At 52.7% G+C, this 27,016-nt stretch overlaps 1 protein-coding gene across 1 annotated transcript in view; it reads right to left on the minus strand.

The window, feature by feature from the left end:
* The window catches only part of PTPRF (protein tyrosine phosphatase receptor type F), a 358,571-nt gene that overhangs the window by 61,694 nt on the left and 269,861 nt on the right, over positions 1–27,016 (minus strand). Inside the window, exons 8-14 of the mRNA XM_077823717.1 lie at positions 25,749–26,018; positions 22,029–22,610; positions 21,040–21,173; positions 19,605–19,749; positions 14,432–14,737; positions 11,453–11,646; positions 1,993–2,019 (exon numbers count right to left, since the gene is read on the minus strand). Of these exons, the coding sequence (XP_077679843.1) occupies positions 1,993–2,019; positions 11,453–11,646; positions 14,432–14,737; positions 19,605–19,749; positions 21,040–21,173; positions 22,029–22,610; positions 25,749–26,018 (1,658 nt within the window). The remainder of the gene's footprint in view (positions 1–1,992; positions 2,020–11,452; positions 11,647–14,431; positions 14,738–19,604; positions 19,750–21,039; positions 21,174–22,028; positions 22,611–25,748; positions 26,019–27,016) is intronic.

The following is a 27,016-nucleotide window of genomic DNA, read 5'->3' on the forward strand; positions in this document are numbered from 1 at the left end:
TGCTGAGAGTGCCTCGCTGCCGTGCAGCCCCACCCCCAGCTTCACCCTTCCCGGGGCACCAGGAGGGCATGAGCCCCCTAGGCACATTGAAATCAAAGAACCGAGCATGACCACCTGCCATTTTCTATCGGAGGTGACTCCGTGTGAGCTGAGGGGCTCCACCCGCGAAGGGCCCTGGGACTGGCAGCCAAGCGGTTCCCAGACTCTGCGGACAGGCTGAGGAAAACGACCCCTAGGACTTCTCTGTCACTGATGTTACGAATGGGATCTGCCTTGGTAAGCATAGCCCCCTGAAGACAGGGAAAGCTGCCTAGGCCAGGGCAAGGCTGTAACACCCTGCTGAGCTCCCCCAAAGCTGTCCTGGCTAACCGGCGAGCAGTGACGTGGGGCAGGGGATGGGACTGGACACCCCAGTGCACACTAATTATCTCTGTAGGACAGAGCCTGGCCTCTGGTGCGTTCCCTCTGCATCCCCGCTCCACAGGGGCCACTGATTTACCTCCACCAAAGCCTATCAGACCTTCCACTGTGGAGCCCCCCACAGCCTCTCCCACTTTTTATCCATATTGCCTAATGGACAACATAGGGACGTTCTTGGAAAGGCAAAACCCCACTTGACTCCCCAGCTGAGCAGGGCCATGCAGGACAGACCCCACTCTCTGCCATGCCACAGGCTCAGCTGTTCAGACTCAACCACAGTAAAGCTACTGGCCAGGGTACAAGAGATGCACTACGACCAGATGAAAACAAACACAAGGAATAACATGGGACAGGGTGACAAGAGAGGGTGAATCATGTGTGAAGGGGCCAGGGGAGGACTGGTGCTGTGGGGGTGGGGAGATGGGATGCCTCCTGGGACTTGTGTCTACTTTCCAGGGATTCCTTAAAGGCCTTTCAAAGGATCTTTCGTTTGTTCGTTCTGGAATCATTGCTGCTCTCCCATTAATTGGTCTCCCAAACACCAGCAGCATCAGGCCCCCGATTCCATCCAGACCCACCTGCGAGGTGCCTGCCCAGCCTTACTTCGCCCAAGCCACCGGATTGTCATTGTGGAACCAGCAAAGCCAGAGATACAAATCAACAAGCACCAATAAGAACGACATCAAAATCAGAGCATGAGCGAAATTCCACCTCTCCACTCCACACCCGGCGTCTTTGAGAGCGAACAAGTGTGCAGGACAACTGGTGCCCACAGAGCCACGGAGAGCACCCCACAAAGAACCTGCAGACTCGGAACCTCCCAAAAAGATTAACTTCTCCCAAATCCATGCAAAGAGAAATTCTCATGCAAGAGCATACCATGGGGAGCAGAGGAGGGGGAAGTAAGATGAGGATGGATCAAGGAAGAGATGATTGCACAATGGAAACATAGGGCTGTCATCACAAAACCACTCCTACCAAAACTCCTCAGTTTAAACAGCAGGAGAAATGGACTGGGCTTGGAAAGCCCACAGTGGGGTGTGTAATTGAATTGCTGACTCTAAAAAGGTCATTTTCTAGTTTGTTCCTCCAAATTTATATTTCAAAATTATTTGGGAAAAACTGGATTTAACTATTTAAATGTGATTGTTTTCCTATTGCAGTCTCTGTTTCAGCCAAAGGTCACGGTTGAGCGTGCAGGTTATTTTTCATGACTTGGATCAATGAGGTTTAAAGATTATATATCTGATTTTACCATACAACTAGCTGAGCCAACTACTGCAGAGAGGAGGATGCACCTCCTGAGTCGATCACTTGAGTCTGCCTAAAATTGCATTGCAACAAGCTGGAAACACAGATTATAGAAAATGTCAATTGCTTTTCTGCATTTAGCAGCAATCTAAATGCCAATTTTCTCTGGATTTGCTGCTTGTGGAAGTCTTCACAGTGCAACTCTCCAACCTCATTAAGGGAGTGAAAGGGATGTTTTGACAGCACTATGTCTACAAAATTCATACATCGATTTGCCAGACCCCTCTGATCCAAACTAGAACACACACGAGTGGTACTTACATGGTCGATGGAGTCCTCAGCCCTCCACTGATGGGGGAGAAAGGAAGGAGGAGAGAAAAATGAAGACAGAATTTTAAGGGAGGACTTCTAGGAAGGGGTGAGAATGACAACAGCCTGGGTTAGCAGGACAGGGTGTGGGGTTATAACACGTACACACAAGAGGATCACTCAGCGCAGGCTGTACCCAAGGCCAGACATGGGATACAGTGCAATCCCCGACATGCAGCCAGCCTGTGCAGCGGCGCTGAGAAAACACAGACAAAGCAGGGCCAAGCAGCTTCCCTCTCACAAAGATGGAGAGGTGACCACTTGCTAACTCTGCAGACAGGGTCTCTGGGTCCCTCCCTCTCTTCAGCCTTGCCTACAGCTTGCCTTTTCTGCTAGCTCCACCGGTGCTAGCAATCAGGGGAGCACTGGCACAGACAAGGTCTGAATGTTACACTCCCTGGGTCACCTAGATCTGCTCTGGACAATGATGGCTGCCTAGAGAGCTATCTTCACTAGGGCTTCCCCTATTGCCACCACCCAGGGAACTAAGAGAGATTTTTGGCCCAGAAGCCAATCTCAGATTTGCTCTCTGCTCCAGAGTGTTGTATATGGTGACTTTCCAGCCATTGTCTCTCATTGGAAACCAGTGCTATTAACACAGTAAATAATGGAGGGGTTCATTGTAGAGGAAGTGCTGATGCAACGTTCAAAAGGCTTTTGATACTACATCATCTGCAAGAAGGCAGATCTGGAGAAGGGGGTGAACAATGAGGTGGCAAAACTTGCAGACGATACAAAATTACTCAAGATAGTTAAGTCCAAAGCAGATTGCGAAGAGTTACAAAGAGTTCTCACTAAACTACTGGACAACAAAATGGCTGATGAAATTCAATGTTGATAAATGCAAAGTAATGCACACTGGAAAACATAATCCCAACTATGCATACAAACTGATGGGATCTAAATTAGCTGTTTACCACTCAAGAAAGATCTTGGAGTCATTGTGAACAGTTCTTTGTAAACATCTGCTCAGTGCGCAGTGGCCATCAAAAAAGCGAACAGAATGTTGGGAATCATTAAGAAAGGGAGAGATAATAAGACAAAAAAAATTATATTGCTTCTATATAAATCCGTGGTTCGCCCACACCTTGAATACTGCGTGCAGATGTGGTCACCACATCTCAAAAAAGATCTGTTGGAATTGGAAAATGTTCAGAAAAGGGCAACAAAAATAAGGAGAGGTCTGGAACAGCTTCCGTATGAGGAGAGATTAATAAGATAGGGACTGTTCAGCTTGGAAAAGGAACGACTAAGGGGGGATACGATGGAGAGCTATAAAAATCTTGACTGGTGGGGAGAAAATGAATAAGGAAATGTTATTTACTCCTCCATATAGCACAAGGACTAGGGGTCACCCAATGAAATTAATGGGCATCAGGTTTAAAACAAGAGGAAGTATTTCTCCACACAACACACAGTCAGTCTGTGGAACTCTTTGCCAGAGGATGTTGTGAAGGCCACGACTATAACGGGGTTCAAAAAAGAACTAGAGAAATTCATGGAGGGTAGGTCCATCGATGGCTGTTAGCCAGGATGGGCAGGGATGGTGTCCCTAGCCTCTGTTTGCCAGGAGCTGGGAATGGGCGACAGGGGATGGATCACTGGGCGATGCCCTGTTCTGTTCGTTCCCTCTGGGGCACCTGGCACTGGCTGCTGTCGGTAGACAGGGGACTGGGCTAGCTGGACCATTGGTCTGACCCAGTCTGGCCGTTCTGATGTTGTTGAGGCACTCTGGGGCGGGCCCATACAAAGCTGAGCTGCGAGCCCCACCTCACGTACACACAATACAAAGGAGGCCCCCAGCTCATACAAAATCGCAGGCTGAGCAAGCCTGGAAACAAGAGCATCAAACCTGCTGAACATTTAGATGAGAAATCCTGACGTTATCAACGCCCCTACTGTGTAACAAAAGAATGGCAAGTGGTAAAAGCACATGTGGCAGGAAGAAGAGCTCCCCGCAGGCAAGGCTACAAAACGTTTCCTGGAGAGAGTGCTTCTCTGCCATCCTAGGGAGGCAGCACACAGATTTCTGATAACTGCTACAAACGGACTCGAGCTTGCAAGGCATCCAATGGCATCTCGGTCACTAAACCTCACGCAGGGCTAGGCTACCACTGTACATGCTGGCAGCTAGGTTCTTGTAGGCTGCACACAGAGGGAATGGCCACCGAGATCATGGCAAGGTTCCTTTGGCTAAGGCAGTGCATTAAGTTACGTGAGCTATGGCGTCTGCCCAGAGGAAGCATTGTCTAGTGGTTAACGCACAGGAACTAGAGTCAGGAATCAGAGTTCTGCTCTTAGCTCTGCTGCTGATTTGTGGTGAGGCCCTGGGAAAGTCACTTCCCCGCTCTTTGCCGCACTCCCAGCCCTCAGTGACAGGTAGTGTTCACACCCCAAAGCCCCATGCATGTTTGCAAAGGGCCTGGAGAGCCGCAGAGGCTCTAGAAGAGCTAATGTTAGCAGAACCACGAGGTGCTCTCACAGACCGGGCCATGTCTGAATGACGGGAGCTCTTGTAAACTCGCAGAGTATTAAAATGCATGGCACGTCTTCAACGTTTTACTGTTTTAATCTCTAAATTCAGTGGGAACCAGCTATGGGCTAAACTGCTCTTCTGAATTTCTATTACATTGCACCTACAGAATGGCATTATATGGCAACTAAAATTGTGCCCGTAAACCATCTTAAAAGTCTCTTTCAAGGAAGAGGTCAGGTCATCCCCAGAGATGTCATATAAAACCAAGGTCCTGACCAAATGCCATCATTAAAGATCCTCTTTCATAAGGTCTGGGTGTTATCGCCAGTGTTCTGTCTTCAGTCCAACTCGAGTAATTACATTCTGCCTGGCTCAAGTTCTACCTGTACTAACCATCCTAAGCTGGGTGAAGTGTGCTGTGCGCAGGTGAACAGCCTTTGGAGGTCACTCCATTGGCTGACAGCTTGCTAGGGAAAGGATCAAAGGACCGGCAGCTTGTCCTTTCAGGAATCCATTCCTGCTCCAAGCGCTGCGCCTCTGGCAGGAGGGGAGAACACGCATTTTATGACGCTTGATTAAAGCACTGTCCCAAATACTGCCTGAGTGTTTGTCCAGACTCCGAATGAGAACACCTGCAGCAGCACCACTGAGCCGCCAACCCCACGCCTGTGTGCTGGACAATGGAGGAAATGCAGGTTCTGAAGGCCGGTGCCCCCACTAACCTCCTCACACCACACGGAGGGGGGTGTAATAAGCCAACAATGTACGTGCAATAGCTGTATGCAGGAGAGATTTGAGGATGAATTTTTAAAATGATGGAGCCATTTAAATTTACATCTTCTGCATATTGTAATTTTCTTTCAGATGACAGTGGGGCTAGATCCTGTCGGAACATATTTGAGATGCCATGCCTGGCCACAGACTCAGTTATAAATTCAGTTTCATTACGAAAATATCACCTGCAGATAAAAACATTTCCCTCCTAAACCAGCTCAATTACCTCATAAGTGTTTAAGGGTGCTGAGTAAGACAAATTGATCTTGAGAACGCAGAAGCCTTGATAAATGGCATTCAGACGGTGCTGCGTGCAGGAGGCAAGATGGCACAGAGAAGTGCTAAAGCTAACAGCCTGTATTTATGGCCGCTGCAATGCTTTTACGACATTTCATTTTGCACTTCAGCACCGTGCGCCGCAGTTATGTCCCTCTCCAAGGAAACGGATGCCTCCCCTGACCATGGCTCTGGCAAAAGCACGGATTTAGGGCCCTTCTCAACTAGCTTGCCTGTGCAAGGCAGATTCTTGACCCTCTTTGTCCGCTGAATGCAGTGGTGACAGTGAGATCTCTGTTACGTGCAGCGCTTGCTCAGAATTCGAGCTGAAGAGAGGCCTCAGTGGTCTACCTCGTCGCATTACCTCCTGCTCCAGAGTTCTCTGCAAATCACCCTCCGGGCACAGCAGGAGGGGCTCGGTACAAGCCTTCTTGTTGATGCTTGTGCAGGGTGGCCGGAGAGGAGGGCGCAGGGAAATGGGGCTTGCTAATTTCCCAGGCACGCTACTCAGAGAGAACTTGTTTTCACTCCGCTGCTATTTTTCAGACGCTTGGCAGGACATGAGACGGTCTGTGAATGCCGGACAGATGGACAGAGCAGGGCTGTTTGTGCCACCCCCGCTCAGGCTCACCATGAACATCTCCTTTGGGACTGTACGTGCTCCATGGCTGAAGCACAGAACGGAGCAGTTGAAGCAGCAGCCAGAACGCTCTGCCATACAGCCAGTTCTCTTCACTCCCAGTGTGGCCAGCTGGATCCCAGAGCCAGAAGCTCTCTGGGGAAGCCCTCCTCGATTAGCAGAGGGTCAACACAAGGGGAGGTTAATGCATTGCTTCCAAAGCTGCCAGAGGAGCATGTCTGGCGAGGGCTCACGGAGAGCGGAGGGCCAGAGACATTGGAAGCGCCCCAGTGACAGAGATGGCCCATCTCCACGGCTGGGCGAGCACCAAAGGAAACACAGCAGCCGACCATACAGGCCCACAAGGACACATGACTTTTCCAGAGCTGAGCGCGAGTCCCACGGAAAGCTGTCTGGGGGAAGCGTCACTTTCCAAGACACCCAGCTCCCCATCTTCCACAGGTTTTCTGCTGCATGTCTGTAAGGAGCAGGGATCAGAGCTCAGTCTGATCTGAATAAAGAAAAGGAGTACTTGTGGCACCTTAGAGACTAACCAATTTATTTGAGCATAAGCTTTCGTGAGCTACAGCTCACTTCATCGGATGCATACTGTGGAAACTGCAGAAGACATTATATACACAGAGACCATGAAACAATACCTCCTCCCACCCCACTCTCCTGCTGGTAATAGCTTATCTAAAGTGATCACTCTCCTTACAATGTGTATGATAATCAAGATGGGCCATTTCCAGCACAAATCCAGGTTTTCTCACCCCCCTCCCTTTTTTTCCAAAAACCACACACACAAACTCACTCTCCTGCTCGTAATAGCTTATCCAAAGTGACCACTCTCCTTACAATGTGTATAAAAACCAAGGTGGGCCATTTCCAGCACAAATCCAGGTTTTCTCACCCTCCCCCCTTTTTTTCCAAAAACCACACACACAAACTCACTCTCCTGCTGGTAATACACATTGTAAAGAGAGTAGTCACTTTGGATGGGCTATTACCAGCAGCAGAGTGAGTTTGGGGGGGGGGGGGGGGCGGAGGGTGAGAAAACCTGGATTTGTGCTGGAAATGGCCCAACTTGATTATCATACACATTGTAAGGAGAGTGATCACTTTAGATAAGCTATTACCAGCAGGAGAGTGGGGTGGGAGGAGGTATTGTTTCATGGTCTCTGTGTATATAATGTCTTCTGCAGTTTCCACAGTATGCATCCGATGAAGTGAGCTGTAGCTCACGAAAGCTTATGCTCAAATAAATTGGTTAGTCTCTAAGGTGCCACAAGTACTCCTTTTCTTTTTGTGAATACAGACTAACACGGCTGTTACTCTGAAATCTGATCTGAATGTCCACCCAGTCCCCTGGACTGGCAGCTTACGTCCTCCATACCAGATGTTCCAAAATCACTGGTCACTTACCTGGCATTGGAATCTAGGGCATGTATGTTCACAGCTGCTCCCTCTCTCTGTGCTGAATCTGAGCCCACAGATGGGGGCAGAGGACAAAACAACAAGCTGCTGTCCAGTCACCTTCTGGGAGTGATCTGCTTGGTCCCACCTTGGCTCACTATGTGGATTTGCAGCATAACGGGTCGGTTACTGGCAACTGGGGAGGTGAGGAAGGGTCACGGATCCTGCTCCTCTCTCCTGGAGACACCCACAAGTCCAGGATTGCCAGGAGGAAGAGAAGAATGGGGTTACTGCTCACGGAGCACGTAACATGCTGTCTGGGGGCAGGGTACCCCATGAATGTAGGTGGGGCTCCCCATTTGCTCTGGAAGCTAGAGTCGCCGATCTCCGGCAGCCACAGGACTCCGAACTCCATGGGGGAAGGATCACACACTCTCACACTGTGCGTGGAACCCACGAAGACTCAGGAGCCACAGACCCAGCACAAGTGAAAGGAACGGTTCTGCTTCAAGTCACTTGCTCTCCTTCCATGCTCTCGTGGGTTCTCCCAAAGCCAGCCCAGAGACAGGGAGCCTCCATTCACAAGAACAGAACGGGGGATGAGAGCAGCCCCACACAAACTAGAAGCCAGCCAGCATCCAGCCTTGGCTTTATCTCCTGCACCACCAGCAGAGCCCATATGGGAGATGCAGCCCCACCATGTCGTTGTGCTCAGGCCAAAGTCTGCAATACCGCAGCACCTATTGCTGTCTTCAAGGTCTTCCCCATGGCCAGACGCGGACGCTGCCCTGCTGTCTGTCAGCCGGATGTGAAGGCACAGACTAAACGTTTACTTAAATATAAAGAACTTGGATGGGAAAATCAGTCACAGCATAGCCATGGCAGAAGAGAGGACTCGACTTCACCACAGGACCTTTCGAACAGCCAATTACAGTCCCTACGAAGGCGGCTGGCAAAGGAAAACAAACACTCTCTGGCACCAAGATTGCTGCCTCACTGCTGGCTTCCTGCCCAGCTCAAATGGTTCTGGATCACTGTGGCTCTCTATTATCTGAACAACTAACATCTCCATCCCCCTTTATTCTGCCTTTTGTCTCCAGTTACTCTCTCTCTGTTTCTCTGCTTCACACAGGGACCAATTCGGAGTCAGCTTTAGCAGAAATGACTTATACCACTGCAGGACCTCGATTGGGTAGGCTATTCCCACTCACAATCAGCAGATCATCCAGGAAGGGCCCTGCCCACATGCCTGGAAGAAAATTTCCTCTCTGACCCCAGATATGCAATCAGTTTAATTCTCTTCTTGTGCTCGGGAATAAATCTTTTATGGGTGCTGAACAGCACCAATGTGATGGATTCCAACTGCCTTTGAGTCTTGGCCTTCATAATAGGAGTCTCAGTGAATCGTTTTGATTGCACTTACAAAAACGTTACTTTCCCCAAACTCCACATGCTCAAGTTTGAGTGGGCGGCCTCTGCTTAGCAAAGGCTTCATCCCTGTCCTGTCCACCTAGAAGAGCCTAACATTTCTGCAGTAACTCAGTAACTCCTCCTTGCTGGCACCTCACGCTGTGCTGGGAAAGCTCTCTCCTAATCACTCACGGAAGACCTCTCCTTGCAAGGTTATCAGCTCATTTCTGCAGCCACTTGGTTCCTGGAGAGCAATACTCCTCCTGACAATTACCAGCTTGCCATTAGCTTCCCTTCTAATTTCACTCCATGGGACTTCCCTGAAATGGAGGGGACTGGCATGATCTGTAGCTCGGAGAAGTACCTGGGAGAATCCACAGCTAGCAATGAACTTTCCACATAATGCCAAAGACTGACAAGCTCTCCACAGGACCAAAAAACCCCAAGCAACTTGCTTGCTTGACCACAACTTGTGTGTGAAAAAACAAACAAACCCAAAAATCTGGGACAAACCAACACTGTCCCAGTGTATCCAAGGCCTAGGATGGATAAGTCTTTCAGCAAGACAAGATGACAGTTAATTAATGAGGATGCCAACCCCTTTGTACATCTTTGGCTATGGAACAGCTGCTCAGGTGCTGTGAAATACCAACATGGTCTCAGATACACACACAGCAGGGCTTACCCCTCCTATAGGGACACGAACACATCCCTGCAAAAGGGAGCTTAGGGAACCTTTGACAGGAGTTGGATACTCATTGGAAAGTTTCTATAGCCTTGGAATCTACCCTCATTGCAGTGAGCTAGCAGGGGGCTCCAGAGACCAGAACTGCTCTCTCTAAAACTCCCCATTGTCTAGGAAATGAGGAAGAAAGGAAAACAGGACTGACTGGCTGAAGAGGAAAGGTTCTGAAGGCGACTGCTCGCTTTGACCTAAAACTGGGATTAACCCATGAGCCCCAAACTAAACAGGAAGGCGATAAACCGTTCAAGCTACAGCAGAAAGATGACGCTTTTGTGGGAAAAGAAAAGGCCATTAGGCAGCTTTTTTACGTATTCAAATAAAGAAGCATGTGAAACCCCAGCGATGTGCTCCATCCAGCCCTTCAGTGAGCTCTCAGACCATTTCCTCTCCTTTACATTGTCCTTTTCCACACTGCTACTGGGTTTAATCCTTCAGAATCTGAATGGGGAAAAACCCTGCTCTGAGCACTGTGCTCCCTGCTGAGAAATGTGTAAATGATTCATAGCTGCATTTAGGAGATGGACCAGGAGATGGATCAATTAATGGCTGCAGCTCTCCAGTGTTTATATTGGGTATGATTCAAGCAGGCCAGGTCTGAATTGGCCACTTGTCACTTGCAGCAGCGGATTTGTACAATTCTCTTTGCAGAGAATGGCCCAAGTCCATCCTGTGTCGGGCTCGGAGTTCTCCTCCAGAGGAATTTTATTCTATCTGCGGCTATGACTCAAGCGAGGCTCTGAAGACTTCCCTGGCCCCAGGAAAGTTACTCCCAGAGAGCAGCCATTGCTTTTTCTTGTGCTGGAAGTCTAGACTGCCCAGGGTGAGGGCCCGCACATGGGATACACTGCAGGAGTCGAGGCAGACCATAGAGCCTGCTGGCAGCCCAAAGCATGGAGTGAGTGTGAACGCAGGGAGGGAAATCCATTCCCAAGCTCCGTCTCACCTCTTCACTCCTGCCCAGCCCTCTCAGACCTGCCTGCTCTGTTTACCTTTGTGTTTCAAAAGGTAAATCGAGGTTGAGTCTCACCTTACAAAAGCAGAGCTGTAAATGGGCATGGCTGGCTGGAGTCCTCTGGGCAGAGCCTGGCAATGGGGAATTTCATGGCTCTCAGTGCAATGTGCCAATAGGCGGGGCTGGGTTTGATGATGGGCAAATATGAAGAAAGTCCTGCCTAGGGAGCTGTACCTTAAAGTGGCTCTGCCCCTTGCTGAACACTGGCAATGCAAAAGGAAGCAGACAGGAAAGACTTATTTAAACCTCTCTGAAGGATTACTCCCTGCTTGGCAAGATGCAGCCACTACGTGCCAGCTCCCCACGTCCCTCTCACAGGCAGGGATGGAGCTATAAGGAAATAAATCCCTGCCAGTTGAGCTCTCCCCTCTCACCCAGAATCCACAGGACAGTGCAATCATCATCTCATTAACTGTGTCACCAGCTCATGAGCTCTGTAAACACCAGTTTCAAAGGGGCAAGCCACACGTCTCCTCTGGGAATCAGCTTTGTCTGTCCCTGGGTCTAGCCAGTGACTTAGTGGCCTCTGGCTGCATCCCGTGTCCTGCACATCGCAGTGTACATCTGTCCCTGGATCTCAGTGTCACTGCAAACGGGAGGCGTTTGTGCAGAGCTTTACTCAAGACACCGTCTGTGTGACACAGCAATCGTGACTGTCCCACGCCCACCAGCCCCATGCTGTACCTGGGCCTCTGCTAACATGACATCTTTGATAACAGGCTGCCCTTGCGGTTCATCGTTCTCCAGCTTCACGTAAGTGACCTGGTATCCCCGGATCTGTCCGTGCTGCTTGTTGGAGAGCGGCAGTTTCCAGCTGACCCGGATGGCTGTCGAATTCACAGACTCCACCTCCACTTTTCGTGGTGGGGCGCCGGGCACTGGAACACACATGGGACAGGCAGCGTTAATGGCCCAGGTCCCACGATTCCCACCACCACGGAGCGTTCGTTCCCCTGCCTCCTCCCACACCCATGGCCACACACACCTCCCTGCACAGCTACAGTCCCTTCACCCAGATCCCGCCTGGTGGCCCAGTGGGAATGGCTCGGGCTGTGAGCTACAGGAGTACACCTTGCCTAGGGCTCCAGGATGCCACCTGCAGTCTGCTGTTTACTCTCCCCAGGGCAGACGCCCCACTCAAATACAGACACACAGCTCTAGGCAGATGTAAGATGGGCCCTGAAACTGACACACGTCCCCACATGCCCCATCACCGCCCAGATCCTGCACAGCACTGCCAGAATGACAACAAAAGGTTAATGGGAAGAGGAAAAACAGCAGAGAGAGCCCAGCCAGAGAGAGGGGCCGGCACTTCATGCCTGGCTCGCTGAATGCTTTTGGAGAATAAAGTGAAAATGTATGGTGCCCTGAAAATATTAATTTCCTTGCCAGGTGAGGCACATTTAAAGATATATTTACACCCTGTCCACCCTTTGGAAACATGACGTCCTTCTGCCTTTTTGGTCCCGTGCTGAGTGAACAATGTCAGTGCTGAAAAAGCCACCTCTCCCTTGCTCTTGGAAAGCTCCCTTGGTCTGAACCAGCTGGGAGCAGAGTCACATTCCCTTCGGAGGGTGTCACTGCCATGCGAGCACTGAGGAGCAAGTTGCAGGACACAGCTCAAGTCCTTTGTCCCACTGCTGAGGGGCCCCCACCCACTCTTCCTTCCCCAGAAGGATCCAGGGCCTGTAAAAGGCCCATATGCCTCAACTCCCAGCACAGCAAGAAATCATCCCAATTAGGTAATTAGGGATGGATAGCTGACATGCAGAAATAATGAATGTTGCTATTCCAACCAACTAGATGGGAAGAAACAGCTACCAAGCACGAAAGCACGACTTTGAAGCCTCAGGGCAATTCATTCTTTTCCCCAGATGTCTCTCTTAATTGTAGATAATTACACAAATTGGAGAAGGGAAGGAGTGAGTATTTCAGCACTGCTAGGCCAGCAAAGGTGACAGAGTGGAGGGGGCTGTGGTCAAGTGGTTACCACAAGCCTGGTGCACCCTGTGTTGTCATCCAACCCACTCAGTGACCTTGGGTGAGCCTTACAGCTTCCTTCCCTGGGCGAATGAGCCGAACCCCGCCCGCCCACGCCTCTCAGCTGGGAACTGGGGCGAAAAGCAAGATGCTCCTGAGCTGAGCTTGTTGGGTAACAGATCATCAGCCCTGGCAGCGTCAGGAACAGATCTTGGGGTGGGAGGACAGTGTTTGCTAGGAATCCGGTCCTGGGGGACCAGGTGGGTTCCCCAATTTGGGGTGTCTGCTGCACTGCCTGTACCAGTGATGTGAGCAAGAGATGGGTCTGAGATCAGAGAGGGAAAGTTCAATTTGTTCTCATCTCACTCAGAGTTCTGTATTTCACATTCCTTCCTTGGGGACATCTCCTGAGCATCAGCATGTTGGAGAAATCTGAAATCATTTCTGACAGCTGAACTGGGATGTCCAACCACGGTGCCCTAAAACTAACTAGGAGAGCTTGTTGTGACATTTCTAGGGTAGCAGCTTCCCTTGGGCTGTGACTCGGCTGGATGAGAACTGAAGCAAACGATACAGGCAGCAGTACACACAGACGTATTCGTAGAGCCGGGCAAACAGTCCGTGAACATTTCCATACACCACATCCCACAGCCGAAGAGGCACAAGGGACAGTGGCAGCACATTTAGTGAAACTGCAAAATGTCTGGTCTCAATTTGTGAAGCTGGCTGGGCAATGCAGAGATACTCCTCCGCTCGCCTCTCTGCTGCTTCCCTCCCGCTGCCACGCACAGCCTCTGAGGTCAGCATCAACCACGGCAGTTCCTCCCCTCACTCCGAGCACCAGCACTTTCAAAGGGAATGGCTTAAGCCCTGGTGACATAACTGACAGACTTGCTAATGCAACGCAATTTCTGTTTAAGGCCGTCCCAGCCAGGAATGCATTCTGGACATGGGATATTCTGGCGCTGGAGAGGAAGAACAGATTTATGTAAGCTGTGGCCTGCCTGGGAGCAGCTTTCCAACAATAACCACGAGCTTCAAATGGACTTTGTTTCCTCTCTCTGATTTTCTGCATTTCTAGCCAACAAGCTAACTTTAAATCCTGATCCGACAATGCAGGAGGGAACAGCCGCTGCCGGGGGGACCCACCCCACAGCCTTTGCCTGGAGGGGGTGGCACCCTACAGCCTTTCCCTGGGGAACCCGCCCTACAGTGTTTCCATTACAGGGGAGCTTTGCTCTCACACAAGCCTGGAAGGCCAGAGCAGGGGAGCTGTGCTCTGAGTGCAGGCAAGTGGCTGCCTCATTCTCCCAGCAGGCCCAGGGTTGCGTGGTGGGGATCAAATGGGGGAAGTGCAATGGACCAGCTCACCACTGGCATCCAGGACTCTGCCTCTCCAGTCACTTGGTGCCTGCCGTGAGCTCCCCACGCAAGGCACACAAAGGCCAGCGAAGAGACCAGCAGCAGGAGAGGGGCACGTGGCAGAGGCTGCAAGGCTGGAGCGTGGTGTGAGAGAAGGAACCACTCCCCAAGAGAATGCAGCCACCTGTCCCCGCTATGGCCGACCGGCAGCGAGCACGTTCCGGGCACTGGCAACAGACTGAGCAGCGCCTGGCAGAACAGCAAGGAGCGGTCCTGGATACCTGCAGGGAAGTGGCTAAAGGAGAGCTCAGTAACACCTACCGTCCTCATCAGTGCGCACATGCACCGGGGAGCTCTCCGGTCCAGGCCCCACATCTGTGTGGGCCCGCACCCACACCTTGTATTCTGTCCATTTCTCCAGGCCCTTGATCTCCCAGCTGGAGCGTTCCCGTCCAATTCCATCCAGTACGTGCTTGGCGCTGCCCCCTGCGCCCGCCGCCTGGTACGCAACGGAGTACTGCGTGATGACCCCGTGGCGGCTCTGAGCAGGCGGTGGCACCCAGCTTACCCGGACGGTAGTGGAGCTGGTGCTTACGCACTCGACTTCTTGGGGTGGGGCGGAAGGGGCTAGGGATAGCGGGGAGATGAAGGGAAATGAGCGGAAGGAAAAACAAAATGTAGAGGGAACTCTTACCCAGCCAACGGAGCGCTGCGTAGCAGCAAAGAAATGCAGCCGAGAGCTTTGCAGACTCTCCCACTCCTCCTTTACAGGTAATCTGAGAAGTCGCTGGGGGCAATCTGTATCTGAACATCTGGCAGGCAGTGCTGCAACACCAGACTGCCTCCCCAGCTGTCTGGGGTCTAATGCAGTGACAGCGTGGGGAGGGGGAGAGAGACATGGGGCCAGGGAGAAGAGAAATGTTTTCAGCTGAGATGTGAAACAAACAGAGCTGAAGAGGCGGCAAAATCCCAGCAGGCTGGAGCGATAGAGGAGACGGCTCCTGCACCAGACGCGGGGAGATGGCGTGAAGGGCAGAGAGGAGCCTGGGGCTAGCTGAGGGCAGGTGCAGCAGGAGAACAGAGAGAAGACACTTGGAAGACTGGCTAGAGCAAGATCCCGAGAGGGAACTGGGCACTGTATCCTGGAATGGGGCGGGAGCCTGCGGCGCTTTCGAGGCTGGCAGGGAAGGTGGCTGTGCTTGTGCATGTGAGAAGGGACGTCTGGAAATGGGTCCAGCTTGTTCATTACCTGTCAATGGGCTTCAGACTCCGCCCCAGCCCCAGCCCCAGCCCCAGCCCCAGCCCCAGCCCCAGCCCCAGCCTAGGGGGGGACGGGGCAGGCAAAGTTTCGCTTCAAAGCAGACGTGAAAATCATCTGCCTCTAACACCAAGTTCTGAGCCACGCCAGCAGGAACCATAGCTCTGGGCTGGGGACAGAAGATGGTGGGTGGGCTGTTATGAAGGTGACCAATACACAGATGCTACCCAGCCCACCACTCCTGGCCCTGCTGGGAATGAGGAAGGAAGAGAATATGGGGCAGGAGGGGAATTAGCAAAGGACAACGACCTGCAGGAGGTGCTGACCGGTTACCCGCAGCCTGCGGTGAGGACAGGCCCCCTCTGTAGTGCTCAGGAACGGAGGAAACGGGCAGGGAGAGAGCAAAGGCACAGATACAGCACACACACCTGAGCATCAGCAGCCCAGACAACAGCCAGAGGGAGGACAGAGAAGGCGGACTGGAGAGAATGGAGTCTTGGGGGACACCTCAGAGGAGGCGCCTGTGAAGTGAGGAGCCATGAGACTCCGGGAAGCCCTTCCCTTCCACTACCAGCTGCAAAGGCCAAGCAGGCAGGCCAGCGTTTGCTCGGCCATTTGCTCTGCACCGCGTCTCCCGGGACCTAATGCGAGGAGCTGCTGTCATAAGGGCCCTCTCCGCAGGGCAGCACAGGTAGGCGTCTGGCTGGCCCTTTCCATCCTGCCTGTTGGCTGGGTAAGAGTCACACAGACAATGCACAAAACACACAAGCAGTCGCTTAACCCTTAAGGGAAATAAAATAAAAGGCAGTAACATAAGCAGGGTCAACTTAAACCACCCCCGGCATGGAAATGTCCATCCCCCGCCCCGGGCAGGCAGCAGGGCCAGCGTGCGCACGCACACGCACGCACGCACACGCACGCGCACGCGCGCACGCGCACACACACGCGCGCACACACGCACACACACGCGCGCACACACGCACACACACACACACGCGCACACACACGCGCACACACACGCACACACACACGCACACACACGCGCACACGCACGCGCACACACGCACGTGCACACACGCGCACACACACACGCACACACACGCGCACACACGCACGCACACGCACGCGCACACGCACACACGCACGCGCATGCACACACACGCGCACACACGTGCACATGCACACGCACACGCACGCACACACACACGCACACGCGCACACACGCACGCACACGCACGCGCACACACACACGCACACACACGCACGCGCGCGCACGCACGCGCACGCACGCGCACGCACACACATCCCCCCCCCCCCCCCGGCAGACATGCTGCTGTCTCCACGTCACAGCAGGCCGAGGGCCAGGAGAGTGTGTACTGCTGCCCGGCTTTGGGCATGAGCGGGCCTGCACCCCTACCCAGCTCAGAGGCTCCTTACCAGGGGAAAATCTGCCTCGAGCACCCTGGCAAATCTCGAGGGAGAGCAGCATTTGAATTGGGGAGGGACCTGCGGGATAGGAGATCTGAGGGTCCTTACTCCTTCCACCTCCCACACCTACTTGGGGGACCATCAGCCCCTTTTCACTTCCAGATCCCTTTGCAGAACCCCAGCAGGTGAATTTAAACTTGTTTCCTAACTAGCTTCTCACCAAGCATAGCGTGGGCCGCACCCCTGCTTCTGCAGACACTGTGTGTCCCCTGCCTGGGCAGCCTCAGGTTGGCAGGCGACTCGTTACTATTCAGCGGCACACAGAATATTTCCAGAACAGGTCCCGCTTCAGCATCCAACATCCCCCTCACCCCTGCCCTCCGCCCCGGTGCCCCTGCCAGGCACAGCTCAGGGGTTCCTCTGCTAAATTACGCACCTTGTATGGTGCTGCTGCGGACTCCTGCATTGATTGCTGCGCCTCTGGGACCCTCAGCAGAATGAGGTGTCCAAGGAAAACTCAACTCAGCCAAGCCCTTAGGAACGGGAGCCTCTTTGCCCAGACCCCTCAGGAGCTGAGGGCCCTCTCTGTGCTGCTGGAGGCTAAGTGAAGAGGCAGCGCACCCTCCTCTGCTTCCTGCGCAGACAGCGCAGCTGCGGAAGGCGACCCCTGGCCCCAGCCCCTGGTCTATCAATGAATGCCAGAACAACTTGGTTCCGGCAGGGCAAAGCTCAGCTAACAACCCAGAACGGTCTCATTAAGGGCATGCCTCTTGCTTGTCAGTGCCAGGAATATCACCTGAAACAGGCTCTTCGGATCGTGCAAGTCTGACTGCTGCTGCTTGCCACTCTCTGTGATCTAAACGCCTTTTCCAGGGCACCCAGATGGGATGGCACAGGGGACAACCCCTTGAAGTGTGGACGAACGATACCCATCCTAAGGTCAGAGGGAACCTATCTGACCTGCACAGCAGGCCGGAGCATTTCACCCAGTGATTCCAGCACCAAGCCCATAACTTCAGGCTGAGCTAAAGCAGGCCTCTTCGACGGAAGTCCAAGGCTGCCTTAAAGACTCCAGGTGACAGAGAGCCCACTACACCCTTACATTTCTAGGCATCAGCAGCCCTTGGGGCTTTTTTCTGAGCCCTTTCCAATTTGTCAGCACCCTTTGTGTGGGGTGGACACCCGAACTGGGTAACTTTGTTATGTTACTGCTGTGGTCTTTGCTGAGAAAGCCAAGTCTCTAACAGGGTGACTTTGGAAGTGCTGGTGAGGAGACAGTGTGTGCAGAGTAGGTTAGGAGCCCAGTGAGCAGGTAGGGCTATCTCCAAGGAGTGGCTTCTCCTAGTCTGACTATGGCAGGGCTCCTCAGGGCTTGTCTACACTTGGCGTGCTCTTGACGAATGGACTGTGTGGGGACAGAATGCCTTGCTCCTGGTTAGCTAAATCCCATCGACACAGCACTTGGTGCCTGCATCCGTTGCCTGTCTGGCTTTGTTATTTGAGTGGTGGAAGAGGTGCCCAACCCTTTGTCTATCAATGACAAAGTGGCATCAAAACCAGCAAAAAAAAATAAAATGACAAATCCCTATATTCAGAGCATGTTCTCCAGCGCTCAAATATTTATAACGGCTTGAGCGGAGACTCTTTCTATATTTTATGTCCAACCTATTGCACAGGCACTGAGATTCCATTAGCCAAAGCACTAGTTTAACTGGGCTGCTGGGACCCTAGTGCTTGATATGCTAATGGGGGGAAGGGAAAAACAGGGCTCAGCCTTTTCCTTGAAGGGAAGGTCATTGTAATCATGAGTGGCGCTGCTGCCCTCCTGCTCTGAGGGCCACCTCAGCCTAGCCAGCACAGCAGGAACAGCGGACGCTCTCCCTGCAGAGAAAGCCGGCTGCCTTCACCAACTGCTCACCCCACACGGTCACCAAATCCTAGACAGACGCTCCTTCCGCCCCTTTTAATGCTCTTTGCATGATAGCAAACCCAGAACTGGTTAGTGAAAACGAGCTTATCGAGAGAGCCCTTTGATAGCCCTAATCTGCTTACGAGCAGCACTTTGAGCTGCCAATCACAGCCAAGGGAACTCTGCTCTGCGATCGCATGGGGCAGAGAGTGGATGAAAGTGGTATCGCCAGGGTCACCTCAGAATCTGGCCTCTTTATTAACTTCCCTGCTGCTTGTGGTTGTTTCCCTCATGCCTGCAGTTCCTGAAGCAGCAGCCTCATTCACTCACACACAGCACCACGTTCCTCAGCCGCCAGTCAGCACAGGGGAGCCCCGCCTTGCAAATGTGTCCAGTGCAGTCCTGCGACTGGCACCCTCAGCAGACAGGCAGCTGGGGAGGTGGTTGGGAAGGGGAGGGGGAGGAATGAGAGTGTCCCATGGCCTGGGAGACAGGCGCTCTCAAGCTGCCGGAGTCTAGCAATCTGAGCCTGGCCTGCCCATCTGAATGGCATGACGGCATGTAAGCAAACTCACAGAGACACATTTCCCTGCCCAGCAGCCTCTCCCAGGCACTTTGCCAGCCCACGTTCCTCCCTCCTCAGTGTCTCTGTGAATCTACCTGCGGGAAAGGACGGCATGGCTGAACAATACAGACAGGACTTACCATATCACCTTCTGCCAATCAGGCCGAGACGGGAGCGCAGGCTGGCTTTCCCTAACCACACACCGGGTCGCTATTTGTCAGTGGCTGGTCTGACAATACAAGGGCAGGAGCACTGAGGCCTGATGTTCCCCGTGCCTAGGGGGACGCCAGGCTGCCTTTGCTCTGTCCTCACCAACAGCCCTGTGGACACTTACTGGATTGGGCAGTTCTGGCTTCTATGACTGGGGTGTACACCCCCAGCCCCAGCTCCGAACGGGCTCCCAGCTGGAACTTGTACAGCGTGTCAGGCTTGAGACCTTCCACTGCGTACGACGAGCTTGGGTCAAAGTCCACCTTGTGCTGGAGAACAGATGGGAGACGCCAGTTATTTTACACAGTTAGAGAAGAGCAGATAAACATTTCTCCCCGGGGATCAGCTCCCAAGGCCAGGGGAGCCAGTGACCACGCTCCCAGAACTGCCCTGAGCTCCTGAGCCATGGAGCCCAGACACAGCGTTCCCCCTGCTGCCCAACACACTCGCAATAGACACTCCTCCGGTGTCTCGGGTTACTGAGCGTCTTGAATTCATCGGCCGCGACTCCACAGTGGAGCAGCTTAGCTCTACAATGCTGCCCACGCAGCATGGCTGTAACAGACACCGCTAATTCCCTGCGCCAGGTTTGGGGGCAAGCATGACCTAGTCATTAAATATGCACCTGAGCCACAGAGCAGCTGGGGTCTGTTCCTTGCCCTGTCTCAGACTTGCACTGAGTCCTGGGGAGTCCCTGCCCAGCTGCGACGTGGGGAGAAAGCCCCACCTCGTGGACTCGTTCGTGTTTGTAGCAAGCCTGCAGATGCCCATGCGGAAGACAGGCCCCCTGGAGCGCTCTATCAACACCTGTCCTGCAGGAAGGGCGAGTGGCTTGCTTATAGGAACTCACTGTTGTTCAGTGGAGTTCAACCTGCAAAGTGACTGGTATTGTTTCTGGCACCAACGTACAGGGAATTGGACCATGCACCCCACAGCAATGGGACACTAGGGCTTTGCGTCTGTATAATCGCTACGATGCTGCACGGCACCAGGGATAAATCTGAGATGGCTGCTTTGGGTTGATCTTGATTGTTCCAGGCACCCAACATGGATTCTGGAGGGACTCTCCCCACATCCTTCTCCTGGGCTGTGTGGCCATTCCTGAAGATCCAGCTCCCAAGGCCGCCAGGCCTCCAAAGCAGTTCTGGTTGTGGAGCTGTGCAGCCACATTTTGTAGTCAAGCTTTACTTTCATTACCCTGCACACGTCCCCTGCCAGCCCAGCACTAGGAATGCCTTGCTGAAACCCAGAGATCATTGCACTGCGCTTTCTCGAGGGACTAGAGCTTCCGATCACAGGCCCCAGACTAACTCGATGGGAATCAACTCACGGGTTGGAGCAGCAGTGTAGTTGAAAGACAGGTGGAGATTAGGTTTCACACCACCATAGGCTAAAGACCCAAGAGCCCACTGATTTAGGGAGAAAACACCTCTGTTGCCGTCCTGCGATGCTGCAGCCCCAGATACTGCAGCTAAGGTTGTGGTGGCCTTTTCCCAGCTGCGGGATCATGATACTCTGACCTTATTGGTCACTGGCTGAGGCCAAGGTAGACTCCTCACCTGACTCCCATCCTCTCCTTCCCAGTACAGCAGCTCGTATTTTGTAATGCGTTCCTGTGAGGCCGGGAGCCACGTCAGCAGGATCCGGGTATCAGACTCTGCCTCTGCCTGGAAATCAGCTGGCTGGGCTGGAACTGGGGACCAATAAAATACAGTTAGCGATGGCCTGGGTGCTACGAAGGGTGGCAGAAACTCTGCTACCATAGGCTGAACCTGGTCCTGGAAAGGATCTTCTGTATTTAACCTTGGCCCTCTCTTCCTACTCCCCAGCTTCAGGCCAGGCGACAAGTCCTTGAGGCCAGGCCGGTGGAGCTGTAAAATCCAACTTGAGCAGACAGTCCTACCTGCTTGAGCTCTCACCGGGCTAGCACACTAAAAATAGTCGTGTAGCCGCTGCAGCGGGAGGGGCTGGCAACCCCAGTACGATCCCGTCCACCCAGGTATAGGCTCAGGTGGCCAGCCCCTCCCGGGCCTCTTGCCACTGCAGCTGCACGGCTATTTTTAGCGCACTAGCTCTATCAGAGCTCGAGTGGGTTTCTCTATCTGAGCTGGGAACCACTTCGTCCAGCTCCAGCACAGACCCACCAGAGCCTACTCAGGAATTGCTCGTTTCTAGTCACGGATTCAATCAGCAGCCTATGCCTCTTCCATTGCACACAGAGTCATACCCCTTCCAGAGAAAGCCCGGCACTGCTGCAGGGGTGAGTTACTCAGCCTCCGCGGGCTCCCGCCAGAGTCCAACACAAGTCGTTATGGTTATTTTTGCTGAAATTGACACAGATTCCCCCCAACACGCACTAACGGTGTGAAGTTGCTGTCTCTGGCACCAAGCTGTCACTCTGGCATGTGACCGGTAAAGCACCCAGCCTGGCTCGGAAGCCCAGTAAACAGAAGGTGCCCTGCACAGCAGCATGCAGGGGGCAGAGGGAAAGGGACACGCAGCACCGGGAGCAGGATGACAGCACTAAGAAAAAAGGTTTCACACATACCCCCCTGCTGAGTTTTGACCTGGATGATGTCTGAGGGAGGCCCATCTCCCACGGAGGTGAAGGCCAAGACACGGATGCTGTAGGTGGTCCCTGTGATCAGGCTGCCCACAGTGGTGAGGTGACTGTCGTCTGTGTTGTGTTTCTGCCACATGCTCAGAGGCAGATGCGGGTCCGTAGTGTAGTAAACCCGGTATCCTCGGATCTGTCCGTTGGGCTCCTCTGGCTGCTCCCACTGAACAAGCATGGTGCTGGCACTCAGCATCCGTGCCTGGACCTTCAGGGGTGGGCTGGAAGGAGCCTGCTCTCCGGTCCGTGCCTCCACGAGTTCGCTAGGAGGCCCCCTTCCGATATTATTGACGGCAATGATGCGGAACTCATACTCCGAGAAGGGGCTGAGGCCACCAATGCTATAGCGGGTGGTCGCTACGCCGTCCACCTCCTGGAACTGGCCCTCCCAGGACTTGGGCTTGTACTGGATGACATAGTAAGAGATGGGGTCTGAGTTGCCAGAGTCCCAGGTGAGGGTCACGCTGGTGGCTGTTGTCTCAGTCACCAGTGGCTCTGTCGGTGGCTTCGGCAGCGCTGGGATTGGAAGGATAGAGAAGCATTTTAAATAATTCAGTCAGCTTAACTCCTGCAATGTGCAGAGGGATAAAAATGGAGCTGCCACCTCCCATTAACATTCTTCTTTAAAAGGCAGAAATCATTTCATACTCTGGAACATGCATTTTTATATCATCATATATGGCACGAAGTGGTTCTTAATGGAAGGATAAACAGAGCAATCATATTATTAGACGTGCTTGAAGCACTTGCCAGCAGCAGGCTAAAGAAAGGTAATTTAACAGGGATGCTTGTTGTCGGGGTGTTGAGCTGGTAGTTGAAAGGTGCTCACCTGGGCTAGGCTACACCTCCGGGAGCAAGCTTCACAAAGGGACACAGAGAAACAGCCTGAGCACCACACACTATCTGGGGCCACGCCACTAGCTCCACAGAGACAACATCCTAGGCTGCGGGGAGCTCATGGCAAGTGCAGTTAGATGCGCTGAGGCTAAGAATGCCCTGTAAGTATTACAGGGCATGCAGACAGGATGCAGCCAGAGAAATTACCATTATTTCACAGGGTGGCGTGTCAAACCGTAACCAGACAATATATCGGTCCACAGGAATTCTGACACTGAGATCGCTGAAGTGTTTACATAAAAATGGCCAAACTGGGTCAGACAAAGGTCCATCTAGCCCAGTATTCTGCCTTCTGACATTGGCCAATACCAGGTGCCCCAGAGGGAATGAACAGAACAGGGAATCCTCAAATGATCCATCCCATCACCCATTCCCAGCTTCTGGCAAACAGAGCCTAGGGACACCAACCCTGCCCATCCTGGCTAACAGCCATCGATGGACCTATCCTCCATGAATTTATCTGGTTCTTTTTTGAACCCTGTTATAGTCTTGGCCTTCACAACATCCTCTGGCAAAGGTTAATGAGGTCTGCAGTTGCCGCAGCAAAAAATGTCCAGATTTGCCATTTTACCAGAAGAACAAAGTGAGGGAAATCTGCAGAGCATCAAGCTAATAAGTGAATTAAAGTGTCCAGTAATGAAGTCTCCTATGTACTGGCCCAGGTAACTGGTTATTCGTGCTGCAGTAATGCCCAAGTCTGAGCTAAAAGGAATTGACACTCTGTCCCAGAAGTGAGTGCCCAACTACCTTGATTTGAAGAAAAGCAATCCAGTTCTAAGTCAGACATCTGGATGTTTGATCAGGCTTTGCTCTCACACACTACAGAAAGCCCTCCTGGAATGTACAGCCGAATAATGTCTGCTCTTCAGGACAGAACCATGTCTGTTTGGGTTTGTACACCACTGAGCACCCTGGGAACTGGAGTCTGACTGTGGCCTTAGGGTGCTACTGCAACGTAACGTTAAATCACTGTTGATGCTGACTCGATCCTGGGCATGCTGGTAGCAGGGACAGGCTCTCTCGCAACGAGTCACAGAACATGGGAGTATTTTGAGAGGGTAAAGCATTCCTCCAGGGGGACAGGTGAGTACTGATTTCCAGAGGCAGAGACGGGACACGTGATATATACTTTAGATGGCCCCAAGAGCAAATCTAGTTAATGCATTAGCATGCAGGCCAGTGTTTGAGAGCACTGACGTTTAGGACACGCTGTATGGAACCACGTAACTTGCTAATTTATAACGGCTTTTCACCAGCACTGACCATGTGTGTCTTCTCCTCTGCCCAATGACAGACCTGCTCTTCTGCAGGCACCTGATGCAATGACACTGTGGCGCCTAGAACTCACAGCCCAAGAGGGGGGTGGAGAAACAGAGTGGAAGGGGCTTAAAGATCTTTGCTCCTAATGAGAACTGAGCAGAAAGCCTTAGGCCCCTTCAGAGTGCATGTGAGGGCTTGAGTTTCTGTTCCAGATACAGCCCTGTGTTAAACTGCAGGTGTCACCTTCTACCACCCAGATGTGGGGAGAGCGGACAGGGACTAAGGAGTTAATACAAAGAGCAGTCAGTGCTGTGGGGCTGTGCCTCCCACCCCCTCTGTGCTCTCGTTTTCCATCTGACTCTCAGCGGTGGACATTGTATAGGCAGGGAGAAACGGTCAAACCCAGGGATGGGACAGGAACCGAGTGACGGGTAATGCAAGTACAAACTGAGGGTTAAAAGGCTTTTGCAAACAATATCTGGAGAAGAAGAATTTGTGTCGAACTCCCAGGTCAAAGGGGACCAAGTCTCAATTCTGGGGCACTGTCTGAGCAAGGCCTTGGTGCTAAAAGGGGACCGTGAGACAGTAGGGGCTTGTGAGGACAGACCGATTTAAAAGAACGATGTGCCTGTGGAAATGAGAGTTACAGCCTGCCTGCTGGGGGAGGAGGGCTGGGCTGTTCTGGGCCTGCCTGAGCACTAGCTGGAGATGCAGAGCCAGAATCTCAGGCCAAACGCAGACATAGGGCTCTGCATCCACAGGAATCGATAGTGATGTGAAGCCCATGCTGGGGCCAAGTAAACAAAATGCCTGTCAGTGTCACAGCAGGAACCACACCTTAGAGACAGTGCAGGATGGGAGGAGGGAGGCAGAGAGAGGGGTGGAGGCTGAGGGTATAGCAGGCAGTTGAAAGAGTCCATTTAAGACCCTCCATGTCGTGGGTGGGGACAGGGAGCTCACCATTAAGTCCCTATGCACACAGCCCAAGGGCATAGGACCGGGTTTATCCCTGTTTAAAATGGGTCTCTTGACAAGGAGGGGGGTTGGGTCACGGGGCCTCAGGGTACCTGCGCTAAGGTGCAGCTGCAACCTGCCAGGGGCTGAGCCAGGACTCGCTGGCTGGAGACTTGGGTCAGAATTCCTCAGGAGAAACAGACCCTGTAGCCCCAGTGATGCCTCTTGGCACATCAGAGCCTGCCCACAGGCAAGCAGCCTCCCACGCTCTCCCTTGCCAAGGGCGGCGTGGGCTCCACGCACAGGGGGAGGAGACAGGCTGCTGGCGTGAAGAGTCAAATCGAAGCTGGAAAACAAATGGGAAAATCAGGTCGTGGGCTGTGAACTTCCTTCCCGCGACAGCAGGGCCATGAGGCTGCTATGGCCTGCAGTGCACAGAGTGCACCCAACAGGAGCCCATGGAAGGGCCCTTCAGGTCCAGACCCCACTGAGAAGCAGCAGAGCTTGCTCACGAAGGGGTGGGGGGGCTGTGCTGTGTTTTACCTTTGACAGTGATCTGGGCCGTGGCTTCGATCATGCCGAGAGAGGAGATGGCCACGCAGGTGTAGTTGGCGGACTGCACAATGTTGTTCAACTCCAGGACATTCCTGCCAACAGGCATCTCATCTTCTTTGGTCAGTTCCTCCACACCAGCCATCCACTTCACGTAGGGCATTGGTGCACCCACGGCCACACATGTGAGGTTCACGCTCCCCCCAGGCATCACCTCGTGGTTGCTCGGAGGGATCGAGAATCGAGGTGCGACACGCCGCACTGTAACAAGGAGGAGACAGTTAGTAGTGTCACTGGATCGGCACGTGGCACTCAGCTACATTAAGGGGGTTTGACATTTTCACGGACAGGGCGTATATCTATCCATAGAGATAGATATAACGAAGCACAAAAGCTGTTTGCTGCTTTGTCAAATTGCACACACACTGCTCTCCTTCCTTAGCCACTGGCATCTTATTAGAACCACTCATTAGGGGCTGGCACATCCACTCCCCCCAAACGGAGGCTATTACTAACATGAACCATTCCCCCATTTAAATTACATCCCTCTAATCGGAAAGCATACACAAATGCCACTCACACTCTTTCTTCGTACAGGGCCCACTGAAGCTCTGCAAAATGGAATTACCTGATCAATTTATTAGCTTAGAGCCAAGCCACTCGCTCCCTACACCTCACAGAGTATGGGCAGGGGGTGCGGGAGGTCTTTTTTCCTGAATTAGCACTGGGGTTACTGCTAGATAAAATATAATTGCCCTGAAAATGGACGTCGGGATCAGGTTCAGAAAAAGAAACCGTCGCCAGAGCTGCATGACAACGTCACAGACTGATCTGATCACCTTGCTGGGCAGGAGACACTAATCCTGACAGCCATGAGATCCCACCCACTTCGACAGGAGAGTGCTGGGCTGCGAGAACCCGACCCACCTTTGTGGCAGCACTTTGGGAGACCTATTTCTCCTTATTTCATTGCAAAGCATCTCTCCACAGCCACCTCTCGCAGGGCATTTCATTCAAGACTTATTTGTAAGCAACTCTCAGCTACAATAAAGCTCTAAAGCTGCCAGCCGTATGCATTCCAGTCAGAGAAATGACACTGAGAAACGAGGCCCCTTCTGCGGGGTTAGTGTTATGGGCCTATTAAAGAAGGGGTAGAGAAACACAACTGTGTTCCGTAAATCTTTGTCTGCTCTGGGCTAATGCAGTTTGGTCTGTAGTTAAAAAGGGAAACTGCCTGAATGTGTCTTGCCTGGAACTCT

This window comes from Eretmochelys imbricata, chromosome 8 (genome assembly GCF_965152235.1).
Source record: "Eretmochelys imbricata isolate rEreImb1 chromosome 8, rEreImb1.hap1, whole genome shotgun sequence".
NCBI classification, from domain to species: domain Eukaryota; kingdom Metazoa; phylum Chordata; order Testudines; family Cheloniidae; genus Eretmochelys; species Eretmochelys imbricata.